Source organism: Oryza sativa, chromosome 6 (genome assembly GCF_034140825.1).
Source record: "Oryza sativa Japonica Group chromosome 6, ASM3414082v1".
Taxonomy (NCBI): Eukaryota; Viridiplantae; Streptophyta; class Magnoliopsida; order Poales; family Poaceae; genus Oryza; species Oryza sativa.
The window spans coordinates 25,421,565-25,434,567 of record NC_089040.1 but is presented as its reverse complement, the minus strand read 5'-3'; the positions used below and the strand labels follow the sequence as shown (position 1 = coordinate 25,434,567).

The 13,003-nt window shown below is 38.9% G+C and overlaps 1 protein-coding gene across 4 annotated transcripts; it reads left to right on the top strand.

Annotated features, from left to right (window-relative positions):
• Positions 1-976: 976 nt before the first annotated feature.
• On the top strand, positions 977-11,096 carry LOC4341530 (transcription factor TGAL8-like). 4 transcript variants are annotated; one of them, XM_015788513.3, is made up of 11 exons: positions 977-1,238; positions 1,996-2,090; positions 5,022-5,152; positions 5,623-5,681; positions 5,772-5,882; positions 6,229-6,372; positions 6,731-6,808; positions 7,049-7,082; positions 7,270-7,541; positions 10,015-10,320; positions 10,724-11,096. In XM_015788513.3, the coding sequence occupies exons 2-11, from the start codon at positions 2,002-2,004 to the stop codon at positions 10,880-10,882; spliced, it is 1,383 nt and encodes a 460-aa protein (XP_015643999.1). In that variant the 5' UTR covers positions 977-1,238; positions 1,996-2,001; the 3' UTR covers positions 10,883-11,096. The 4 variants fall into 4 exon arrangements, with proteins under 4 accessions (XP_015643999.1, NP_001408577.1, XP_015644003.1 ...); NM_001421648.1 differs by lacking the exons at positions 977-1,238; positions 1,996-2,090 and adding an exon at positions 3,783-4,170 and having other exon boundaries at positions 10,724-11,092; XM_015788517.3 differs by lacking the exons at positions 977-1,238; positions 1,996-2,090 and adding an exon at positions 3,795-4,170 and having other exon boundaries at positions 5,752-5,882.
• The last annotated feature ends 1,907 nt before the right edge of the window (positions 11,097-13,003 follow it).

Below are 13,003 nucleotides of genomic sequence, written 5' to 3'. Positions count from 1 at the left end.
TATATGCCCATGAGAAAATTTTGGCCCACCAAATTTCCGCCAACAAATTCGCCACGTATGAAATTGGCCTACTTCTTTAACGTCTATGAATTTGGCCCGCAAGTAAATTTTGCCTACAAATGCCTACTTGTTTCACGCCGACGAATCTGGCCCGAAAGTAAATTTAGCCCAGCAATTATCTTCGAAGAATTCAGCCCACTAAGGTAAAAAAAAAAGTCTTTACCTATTTCCCGTGAAAGAATTCAGCCCACCAAGGAAAAAGGTCTTTTCCTATTTCCCGTGAAGAATTCAGCCCATCAAAGAAATAGGCCCATTAGTTTCCACATCAATGAATTCGACCCCAACTAAATTCAGACCAGTGAACACCCAACAAATCATTAGGCCCACTAATGGCCACAAATGAATTCGGCCCGCTAAATTGCCAAGAATGTATTGGACTCAAAATTGAATTTGGCCTGCTTAACTCCCAAGGATGTATTCGGCCCAAACATGAATTTGACCTACTTAACATCCATCGACAAATTCGGCCCACCGATAAATTTTGTCCACTTAATTATCATCGACAAATTTGACTAGGATTAAATTTGGCCCACCTATTTCAAGTTAACGATTTAGGCCTATCGCTGAATTTGACCCAGTTCATTCTCATCAGTAATTTCGGCGAGCAGGCGTATTTAGCCCACCAATTACCCATCTGTGTATTCGGCCCAGGAATTAATTTTTTCACTTGAACAAATTTCAGCCCAAGATTAAATTTAACATCGACGGATTCGAGCCATTACTGAATTTGGCCTACTTAATTCTGGTTTATAAATTGAGCCCACCCGATAATTAGGCCCACCCTGTCCCATCGATAAATTCAGCCCGAAGGTAAATTGGGCCCACCTTTTTAACGTCGACGAATTCGGGCCTCCCATGAATTTGGCCCATCAACAGGATGTTTACACAAAAGCCCTTACATTATCACGAAATCGCCAACGACGCCAGCGCCGCCGCCGTCCCCCGTCCTTCCGCCACATCGACGGCGATGTCCCCGCCGACGGCGATCCTTCCCGCTCTCCGCCTCCGCCGTGGAGGTGTCACGATGGAAGGGCAAATCCGGCGAGCAACCACCGGGCCTGGAGGTTGTGATGTTTGCGGCGGCGGCGGGCGGAGCAACTGACGGCGACGGGGAGACGAGGCGGCGGTGGAAGAGAAGAAGACGGAGATAAATATTGGGATTGAGGATTTCCGTTGAGGTGCCCATGGTTTGGGGTTATAATTACTCTTCTGTTTCTCCAAGCAATTCTTTCTCTAGGCCGAATAATTATCACTTTACCAGTCAAGTCAGTTTGAAGATTTCAGTCAAATTTATAGTTTCGCTCAACAAAAAATGTTTAGGTATTTGATGAAAATTTAGGCCTTTGAATCGAGTCTCTGATTTACAACAGTAGAAGAGCATATCACAGCTCTGCATTGATTTAGTTTTTACTCCTGTCAAGTAAGCCATAAGATTCTTGATTATTGGCAAACTGGCCAAATTACTTATTAAGTTCAGTTGGAGGTTTGGTGAGTTCTGTCCTTTTTTTTGATTCTTTGTGAAGATTACAAGATCCTGTGAATTTGATACGGCACAAGCTGCCTGGACAATTATGTGTAGAGACAATTGACAAGTCATACTGACCGCTTTTTCCCCGATTACAAATTCAAAGTCTAACACTGACTCAATGATTTGCTTCAAATGTTTCCTCTTTTTTTTTTGTGAAGTGCACGAGCAGTATCTAAACTTGTGTGGGTGTATCATCTAGATCCCTAAACTCTCAAAATATATTTTTAGATCTTCAAATTTGTCTTGGGTATCATATAAGTCCAAACGGGCCATGTACTTTACTCTTTTGTTTTTCTTTTTAACGGCAATTTGCTTCAAATGTTACTATGGTTCCTTTACCTATTTATTAATTTCTTAGTGAAGTGCATGCGGGGGGTCATATCCTTACCTTCAGGCTTTCAGTGCAGGTACAAATGCAGCTGAAATGTTCAGAAAGGTTGGTCAGCCTGAAAGCTTCAGTGCTTCACACGGTTGATGATACAATGTGGCTGAAACTCCACAGGTAAATTATTTTGTGCTGCTAGTTATTGTACCTAATCAACCAGGCAATGCTTGGCCAATCCAGAGTAAAGTATTGTGTATAGTATTTATATATTCATCTTTTTGAAAATTTGAATTTTCGACCTTAAATTTGGAGTTGATTTGGGGTTTTTTTTCATCGAAGTTTATTTTTCAGCATTTGCTTTTAGATCGCTAAGAACACGTATATAAAAGTTTTATTTACAAATTATTTTTCGTTTGTAAATATGCCGTTTCGCTTATTCCCCGAATAAGCGAAACGATGGGTCTGTTAGTTTGTTAGCTGGGCAAGCTGGCCTGTCTGTGGTTCAAGTTCTACCACTGATGACTGATTGCAACCATGGTAATAACTTAAGGCTTAAGACTTGACTACTTAAGGCTTAAGACTTGACTGTAGGTTTCTGAGACTAAATATGGCACCACTCTTGTGGTCATGTGTACAAGATATTAAACTACTGAGTAATACAGTGGCTTAGATCTGTAGTAAATTTGAACAACTCTGTCATTGACAAAAATTCTGTTTTAGTGCCCAATGTCAAAGAGGATATTTGTCCTGATATTGACAAAGAAAGTTCCAAAGAATTGAAACACATTACTTCACAACAGATAGACTTCTTTTTTTCCCCTTGTGGTCGAAGCAAGAAAATAAGCAAAAGACAGCCCTTAAAAGATTTTTTTTATTCTAATTATGGTGAACTCAGCACTTATCAGTGCTTCTAGCTAATTCAATCATTTTCTCAATTACTCCGCATCAGGAATTAATCATAGTTCAGTCAGTCTATGTCCATGTGTCCAAAAGGATGGCTTTTCAGTGCTGTTTAAAGGAAATTGAGACAACAAGAAAATTGGCCTGACGAATTCCTTAGCTTGAAACTTTAGTCTAGTCAAGAAGATATGTAATGTTGAACAGATACCATCCAATTTAGTTGGTTGCTTAGTCAGATAAAAACAAGTAATTCCGTTATACTTGTATAAGAGTGGCCTTTTCTGTCATTTTCTCGTTCTCCTAGGAGGTCTTTTCATTCTCTTGACCAAATCTTGTGAATTACAATATTATAATTATATAACACAATTAAGGTAGAGTGAAATGGATCTCTCTGCTGGAGGATGACACTACACCTAACCTAGATATATAGGCCAAAACAGTAGGTTGAATAACGCAACTTATACTGTAACCTAACAATGTGTCCTACTAGAAAAATAGTCACATGTATGTTTAGGAAAAATCTCCTAATTATGTATTGCCCAAATCCATTTATTTTCCACTTTTTGAGAATATTACATGAATTTTAAGGACGAACCGATTAGGATCCATCTGCTTGCCCTTGCTGCTCTTCATGATTATACAAAATTTAAGTAGCTCGACACAAAAGAAATAGACTATTTGTTAACAAAGCAACAATAAAGAAGTTCAAGGTTATACAAATCATTGGAAATTTGGAATATCACCTAATCAATTGAATCCATCAATTCAAGTAGATTCAAACATAGAGTGGAATTGGACCGACTCTATAACTATGTTTCTTTTAACCAAATCCACTTTCAGAAATATTAATATATGATACTAAATGAGAAGGGTAAAACTGCTCCAAAACTGTCTGATTCACAGAGTCTTTTTTACATTTTTTTTCTTTCCTGTCCGATAATAAGTATGTCTGCTTTCCAAGTTTTCTTTAACCACTGGTTCCCGTTCCATTTCTTGCACAACTACTCCTCTAGCCAAAAGTCATCCTTTAGCTTCTGGTCAGAAGAACAGCCGCAGGGCCTGCTTGGAAGGGGATTAATTTGAGCAAGTCAGCAGGCAAGTTTGGGAGAGGAACAAAAAGTTTGCGGGTATCGATAAATTCATCGGTTGATCATAGAAGATCAGATGGGAAAGAAGCAGGAGATGGATTTGGATTACTAGGCTGTCAGATACCATTTCAAGATGGGTGAATCATGTCTGAAGTGATTCAGAAGGAAGGTTGAAGCACTGCTGTTTAGTTTAAGGAAGTATTTTTCATGGCTTATCCTTCCACCTCTGGCATGATCCAAGCTTCTTCCTCCCTCCATGGCAGCATCACGTAAAACCAACAATTTCTTCCCTCAACCTTTGTCTTGATTATCTATTTCATCTAGTCTTGATTCTCTATTTCACTAAAACAAAGGACTTGTGTATGTCCATATTTGTAAAATTTAATCTATTTCCCTACTGACAATACTGCTTTTAATCATGATTACCCTGAAATGGATCTCTATTTCATTAAAATAATGGACTTTGTGTACGTTATTGTTTGAAAAATTAATTTATTTCCCTTCTGACAATCATGCTTGTTTCCTCAAATGGATTAATTGTGATCAATCTACGCCCTTTTTCACCTTAGCTACTTGGAGTACTTCTGTTTTTGTTTTCTCATGCATATGATGATTTTCTCAGACTAAGGTGGCATTTTATATAATGATTGAGATTGCGAAGATCGCTTAAGAAGTTTTACCCTTCCCCCACATGTTTAATTCTTCTCTGTTTTTAGTTGTTTAGGGGGGATTAATTGATTGACTAAAAGTTTTTTTCCTGCAGAAAAGAACCCATATTTCCCCCTCCCTTTTTTTTTTGTTTTTAAGCAATGAGTATGTTTAACTTTTGCACCCTTTTCCAACATCAATTTGTTCATTTCTAATTCTATGGACCACATTCAGATAATCAGCTTAATTGTTCCTTTCTAATTCCATCCCCCCCCCTCTTTTTTGTAAAGCAATGAGTATGTTTAACTTTTTGCACCCTTTTCCAACATCAATTTGTTCCTTTCTAATTCCATGGACCACATTCGGACAATATACCATTAAGAAAAATCAAGCTCTAAATCAGTCGCAGTAGAGCTACGTACTAAATGCAAAATAGAGACTAATGGTATATTGTCATAATGTGTAAATGCAGAAGAAGGAACCCTGAAGGATATGACATGCCATCTGATTTGGATCAAGCTCTCCTCCTCTACTTTGATGGCCAGGAACAAGATAAGCCATCTACTCAAGAAGAACCCCACAAACCACTTAATTTTGTAAAAGGTCGATCTACTGTTAAGAGTATTTTGTCATAGTATATTACAAACATGGCTTGAAGAAAATCACAAAGAATGTCATGCATACATTGATTTCTGTGATTTGACTTGCTTTAGCTTATAGCTAGATGTGTAAGATTAGGAATGGCTACCAATCTTCTCATTCCCTTTCTTTTCCTTTTGGTCATTATAGTCATACATGATTTTATTAGCTAATTGGAGAAGAGTGACACGTAACAAACATAGCTGATATGGTCGCAGGATCTTGCTAGAAGATTGCAACCAAAAAGAACATATTTTTTGCCCCACTTTTTTGAAGATCTTGGCCACACGCATTTGAAAAATTAGCACAGATATATATCTGGGAGACACATCAGTTGCATGTGTGCATGAAAGCATGCAAGCACCTGCCTACAAACTATGTAAATTACTAAGTCATAATGCATAATTACTGAACTTGTTCATGTGTGCATGCAGAGACTCTCAACATCTTCCCCTCCCAGCCAATGGATGGAGAGCCAACTCCAACACCAAAGGTATATATGTTAATATGTGCACATATGTATCTCTAGCTAGCTATCACAATTTAAGCGTGTTGTTCACAAGGTGCCAGTTCTCCTCTTAAGGCTTCGATGTCAGCGCCGCCCATCGCCGGCTTTTCCAGGAGATCGCCGGCGCCAGCGGCGGCAGATGGCAGGCCACTCACCCTAGGCAAGACCTCCAAGGCAGCATTCAAGGTTTTAACTTTTTTACACACGTACGCCTCTGTAGTTGTCCGGAATTTTTCTCGGTTAGACAGTTGTATCATTTTTTTACCCCATCATATGGGTGGCGTTCTAGTCTTTGGATAGATGGCTTTTGATCAATCTTGTGTTCCCTTTTAGTTGTGTATGTTGGGTGTTTTGGCTGTGTGCACTTTCGTGGTACAGAGGCTATGAGTATACTCAGACTTTTGAGTTCAATAAACCTTCCATTATCTAATTAAAAAAGGATAGTTGTATCACATTGGTATAACTGGGTGAGTTAAATAAAGTTTCCATTATCTTAGATGTTACTATAATTTTGTATCCATATGGCAACTAGAAAGAAGGTGGCAGTGGCAGCGGCGGCGCCATGGCAGCGTCAGCAAGTTCAGAGCTCAAGGGGCCCAAGACGCCGGACCCCAAAACGCTGAGAAGGCTGGCGCAGAATAGAGAGGCCGCAAGAAAGAGCAGGCTAAGGAAGAAGGTGATTACTTACTATAGTTACTACTATTACTATATACCCCATTGATTAACCAGCTCAATAGCAAGCTAAGCTAGTTAATTAGTACTAGTACTCTTGTACTAATATCAGTCAACAAATGAACAAGTAGTCAGCCCTCAGAAGCCTAAATAAACAAAAATCTTTGGAGCTAGCAAGAAAAGCAAAGAGATGGTGGAAGTAGCTAGTGAAGTTAACCTACCACCTAATGGGAGTTGTGTGTTAGACACATGCATGGGCTTTGCATTTGTTTTTTCTTTGCAGAATCTGATACCTTCGCTTCATATTATCATGTGTAATTAATCCTTAATTTGTTCTCTTTTTATTTTTGTCTGTGTGACAGGCTTACATTCAGCAGCTAGAGACAGGCAGGATCAGGCTGGCGCATCTTGAACAGGAGATACAATTCACAAGAGCTCAGGTGAAAATTAATAAGCAGCAAAGAACTGAATCATCTCACAGAGGACGGATTTGGTTTGGGAAATATTAATTACTACTCGCAATTTATAAACCACCAATATTTGTAGGAGAATCGAAGTTTCTACTACTAGGCAAATAATCAATATCTAAAATTAAGAACAAATTATCTCGAACGAACAATTTGTGTTTGTAAAAAAAACAATTTATAAGTTATATGATGTGTTTCTGTATCTCCCTGCAGGGTGCATTCTGCGGTGCTGGAATTCTAAGCCCAGGTTAACACTTTCGAACTAGCATTTAATCATAATAAAGAGATTTACACTGCTCCATCTCACGTTAAACTTAACACGCCTAGCAACAATAGTTATTTGCATGTCTTGGTGCAAAGACCATAAGTATTTATATATGTCATATCATCTAACAAAAATGCATTTATATATACATTATGTGAGGGCGTTTCAGACGCTGCATTGTTCAACTTGGAGTATGAGCGGTGGCAGGAGGCACACCACCAAGTGATCAGCCGGCTCCGGGCCGCTGTGGAGGAGCACCGACCGGATGGCGAGCTGCAGCCCCATGTCGATGAAGCCATGTCACACTATGGGGTGCTGATGGCTCACAAGGCTAGGCTGGTTGGTGCTGACCCCCTCCACCTCCTCTCCGGCCTGTGGAAGGGCGCCGTAGAGCAATGCTTCCTCTGGATAGGCGGCTTCCGCCCCTCGGAGCTTATCAAGGTAGGCTACTTCTCTTCTGTGAATGTTTGAATTTTTTATAGTTTTATATCAGATTCATGCTTTCTTTTTAAAATAGTATGAAAGTTTTGTTGGATCAATCAGACGGTCCAAATCCCTTACAAAGTACCGTACATGACATCTTTTACAATGGTCTATACTGATAACACCCCACCAACAAGTAACATACCACCTCACGTGCTACCTTGATCCATCTCACCAACATCGCTCATGGGCCTTCCTCTACTGCAACCAGTTTTCTCCTTTGCTGTTTACGAAAATTGATTTTTCATAAGTGGTACAGTACTTTAAGAGTATCCCTGTTTTTATAGTCAGCTGCCATAAAACTACCGTTTCCACAAGCAGTCACAGAGCAGGATTTTTTTAAGTCCACCTGTAAAAATAAATAATATGTAATGCCCGCGAAAATGGTTTTTAGTAGTGAGCTTCCTCCCCTCTCCTGTTCATATATTTTTTTAAAAGAGACATTAATTTGCTAAATTATATTAGGAGGCAAGCATCTTTTTATGTACAAGACGTGGCACACCCATAGAGGTGTGCCTTGAAAAATGGAAGAATTTTCTTAAGCAGCTGTCCCGATAAAATAAAATGTTAGCTGGAGATGAATCTATACCCACGTCTTAATGTCCAAATTCATTAAAATTCCACATACGCTTTTCAATCTACCTGTCATGTTCTAGATGAAGGTCAAAATTTACTCAATACTTTGCCTCCATATATTTTCCTCGTTACAAAAGCCTGATTGAAACTTGAAAGGGGCAGCAAAAGAATTTGCCGTTAATTTGAAATTTCACAATTTCTTTGTTAATTTTGCAATTTCGGTCCATACCTGTATTGTGAAGCAAAATTTAAAACCTTGATTCTTTAAAGAAGCAAGAGCAGGCTAAGAAAGGTATAACGCATAAATGAGCTTGAATACTCTTAGAAAAATAATTACATTCAAGTAAATATATTTATTTGTGCTAGTTTGGATATTGAGAGCAGTGTACTATAAATCAGTCAGCACCTTCTTCTATTTTTCTTTTTTTTTTCCCATGAGTTAGACACATTAGGTACCTAAGTTGACAACTAATGCAAAAATAGCAGAAATACAGTTTAGGTACCCAAAGTTTCTTTTTGCTGGGATTACCCAAAGTTTTACGGGATATTATAGGAAAGCACAAATTTAAGAGCACGTTATATTTACGGGATTTTACCCAAAATTGTACAAAATCCATACGTTCCAAATTAAGCTAGGAGCCCTATATATATGTCTTGGAGCACGGAAAACTATTGTTCTGGAGGAGGATATATAGATGCTTTGTTCGACTGATTAAATGCTACAGATAGCATATATACGAAATCACGAAATAAAATTGTGCACTGGAGACATATATATGTTCCAATCATCAACCCAAACAAAACATTTTTAAGATTATGTGGCACTCTTGAAATCGACAAAATAAAACTCCCAATGGCAATGGTAATGGCCCTTGCCACCTGCCGCTCAGCTACCAAAGTAATTACTAGTAGCTACTCCCTCTGTCCCATAATATAACAATCTAGTATCGGATGGAACATTTCATAGTACAACTAATCTAGATAGGAAGGTGTCTAGATTTATTATACTATGAAATGTCACATCCAGTACTAGGACGAAGAGAGTAGTTAGGTAGGTGATGGGCAGTTAGGCTTTGGAATTCTTCATGGATTGAGAAGTAGAGATGCGTACATGCGCAAGCGTCGATCACCAGATGGCCGGGGTTGGTGGAGATCGATATATCGAGCAGGTAGAGGTAGCCGATCGATCTAGCTACGTTTGTGTCACATTCTCGATGGAGACATCGTCTGGAACCGTTGATAGAGATGCATTTTAGTTAGGACCCCTGAACATGCGTGTTGTCGCTCGTTAATTTCTTTCGTCTAATAATCTAATTTTGTTGTTAAAATAACTGAATTAAATAACGATGTTGCGAGTATTCCATATTTTACCATGCGAAAAGATAAAATTTTCATTTGATTAGATGAACGAGAACAGATAAGTAGTACAGCTACATGATTTTGTTTTTCTTTCTCTTTTTTAAGATATAAATTGAACTTGAACTTACACATATCTATGGAATGACATGTGGTAGAGGAATCTATAAATATTCAAAATATTTCCTGACTTTAATTTTGTCATGATTAATTAGTTTGAAGATATATTTTACTTTTCTTCTTAGCAATTTCATAAAAGAGCGTGGTGCGCAACAAATTAATATAACTCGATAAAAAGCCCTTAACATTAGTCCTATAATCAAATTCAAAATGGATCATACATAGCATTTGGCGCAATTCATATGTTGAATTACATAGCATCTCGCACAATTCATATGTTGAATTAATTTTTAGGTATAGCTTATTAGATACTTCCTCCATTTTAAAATAAGCAAACCTTGTAAATCTTTTCTGAATCAATTACTGCATTTATGCACAGGTTGTGGTCCGGCATGTGGAGCCCCTGACGGAGCAGCAGCTCGCCGCCGTCTACAGCGCGCAGCAGGCGGCGAGGCAGGAGGAGGACGCGCTCGACGGCGGCCTGCAGGCGCTGCTCCGGTCGCTCTCCGACGTCGTCTCCTCCTCGGACGCGCCGTCGTCGTCGCAGCAGACGCCGCCGGTGATGTACCACCCCTCCGCCGCCGCCGCCATGGCTGCGGCGAGCTTCATGGGGCAGTACGGCAGCTACAGCAACCTGCAGCTCGCCATGGACAAGCTCGCCAACCTCGCCATCTTCCTACGACAGGTAAATCAACAATCCTTTCTTCTAGACTTTTTAAGTTAATTTCTCTGAGCACTGAAGCTGATTTGGGTTGGGAAATTATTCTAAAACTCTCGAGGGATGTCCTCTCGTTTTTTTTGCATGGTCTCACGTAGTTATGAAAAAAATTAAAAAGATAATTTGTTTACAAGAAAATTAAGAAGATAAATTAATATGTGATATATTACTCCACAAACATACAATTTTAAGTTGTATGTTCGTAGAGTGATAGCATACTACATATCTTCTTAAAAAAAATTAAAATCTTTTATAGTTATTTAAGTGACATGCAAACAATAAGATAACATCCATTCGAGAGTTTCAAATCCACCCTCGATTTGGGTTGCAAGTTTTCGCATCGGTGACGACGTTGTGCGTGTATGTGTAGGCGGATGAGGAGAGGATGCGGACGCTGCACGCGCTGCGGCGGATGCTGACGGTGAGGCAGGCGGCGCGCTGCTTCGTCGCCGTCGACGACTACTTCGGCCGCCTCCGCGCGCTCGCCTTGTTCTGGACCACCACCCGGCCGCACCCGGCCGCCGGCTAGAAATCAATTGAATCGGCTTAGCTTAGGTTATTAGCCACACACGCACACATGCAAAGAGTAGCTAAGGCTATATAGCGACATGTAAGAGGGAGACGAGGAGTAGATATATAGCTAGAGAGAGCATATGCACCATCTTAACGATCAAAATAAGGTTGTATGTGTATTCGATCGGGAAAATAGTTTTAAAAATAGACTCGACGTGTTGATCTTGATTCTTTTTTTTACTTTTTGAATGTTTAATTTTAAAATGAACCTTTTCAAAACTTACTTCCAGAATCTAAACTTTTTTTAATCGAGCTAATGTGCTTGGCATGACAAAACAATACTGACATGTCACTCGTAGTGGGCGTGACAGTTTTATCTTGCCACCCTAGTGAGGATGGCGTGACTAAATAATATTGTCACACTTGTCAGATCGTGGTGATAGATCTTGAAAATAATAAATTTCAAAAAGATCATATCTTGAAATAAATTTTACTAATGTTTAAAAAGGTTTAAAAAGTTACAAACATCATTGATCTTAGGACTTATTTGGATTGGAACTAATCTTTACACTAGCAACTCTTGACCTTACCAAATTTGGTAGCGTAGAATTTGTACGTATGGGTAAAAGATTCATAGAAAATCCACCAAACATCCATGTGGCATTATTGAAGTTGTCAAAAATTTAGTACGGCAAAAATTAACCTCAGTGGAACAAGCCCCTTTCTTAATCTAAAAGGAGATGGTTTGCAAATGTATCGAGGAAATTGCAAGTATCATTAGCTTTAGGCCACTGATGCCGCCTCGAGTAAAAGCCCAAATTAACAGCATCCTGGGCTTGGCCTGTAAATTATAATTTCAATGGGCTGGAGTTGCAGATGTTAATTAATTTGGGCTGAAAGCTATACCAACTTTCTTCCAGGCCACATGCTCTCAAGAAAGAAATTAAGAAGAAAAAGAATCCAGAACGGCTAGATGCAGTGTGTTCCTGATGTAGAGGATCTTGCCTCTGACCAAACCAAGCTACTTACTGTATGCTTAAGACTACAGAACAATGATGCAACCATGAAATCATCTGCATACACCGATTAGCTATGACCGATGGGCTTGATTAGACCTCGGAATCCATATTAGTTTCATTTTAGATAATAGAAGCTTTATTAAGACTCAGTTACATACACCAAAATGATACATTCTAACTGAGTTCACCCCCGGTCTCTGTATAGAATGTACACAGCCAAAAAACTGGACCTAAGAAGACTTCCTCATCATAAAACACAGAAACCAGTGGCTATCAATCTGTAGACTAGAAACACGTAAACATATTAGTTTCATGCTGAGCCTGAGAACGATGCAAGATACACACTGATATTGCCGGTGGTGGTGAGGCGAGAGAATATATTCGCTGCTGCCTTTTTGACACATTTGCAGCTTAGCCAGTGGATGCATGCATGCCTCCTCTGCTCGGAATAAAGGCAACTTCCGTCTGCTTCTTTCTTAAGCTTATTCTGCAACGCATGTCATGTGTCTCATGTCTACTGTATTGGCATTCTGGTTCTCTCTAGCTTCCAGAATTTTTCAGCCACTATCTCGTGAATTGGCGGCTAAGAACATCTATGTGCAATCTGTGTATCGTTCTGTTGCTGCTAGCTAGTGGAAATGGATTCTGAATTTCTAACTCTTACAGGATGACCTAGTGCATGCTTTTACTTCTAAAAATGTAACATTACAACAAAGATTAACATTATACCCCCCCCCCCCCCTTCATTGAAAAATATAAGACATATTTCGACTATTTGATTTTGAGTTTTTATAAACGATTAATCCAATAATATTTAATTAGGTTCTGCCATAACAAAATATATTTTTGGATTTATATTCGGAGGTACTTTCTTATGACTAAAGATAAGATGAAGATCAAGATCAAGATTAAGTGTTTCACGCAAAAACGATGTGGTAATAACGTGTGATTAATTAAGTTTTAATTATTACAAACTTAAAAAATGGATTAATCTGATATTTTAGAACAACTTTCATATAAAAAGTTTTCGTACGAAATGTACCATTTAGCAGTTTAAAAAGCATGCCATTTTAATCCAAAAGTTTATCCCCTAATTTTAGAGGAAACGAACAGGGTAT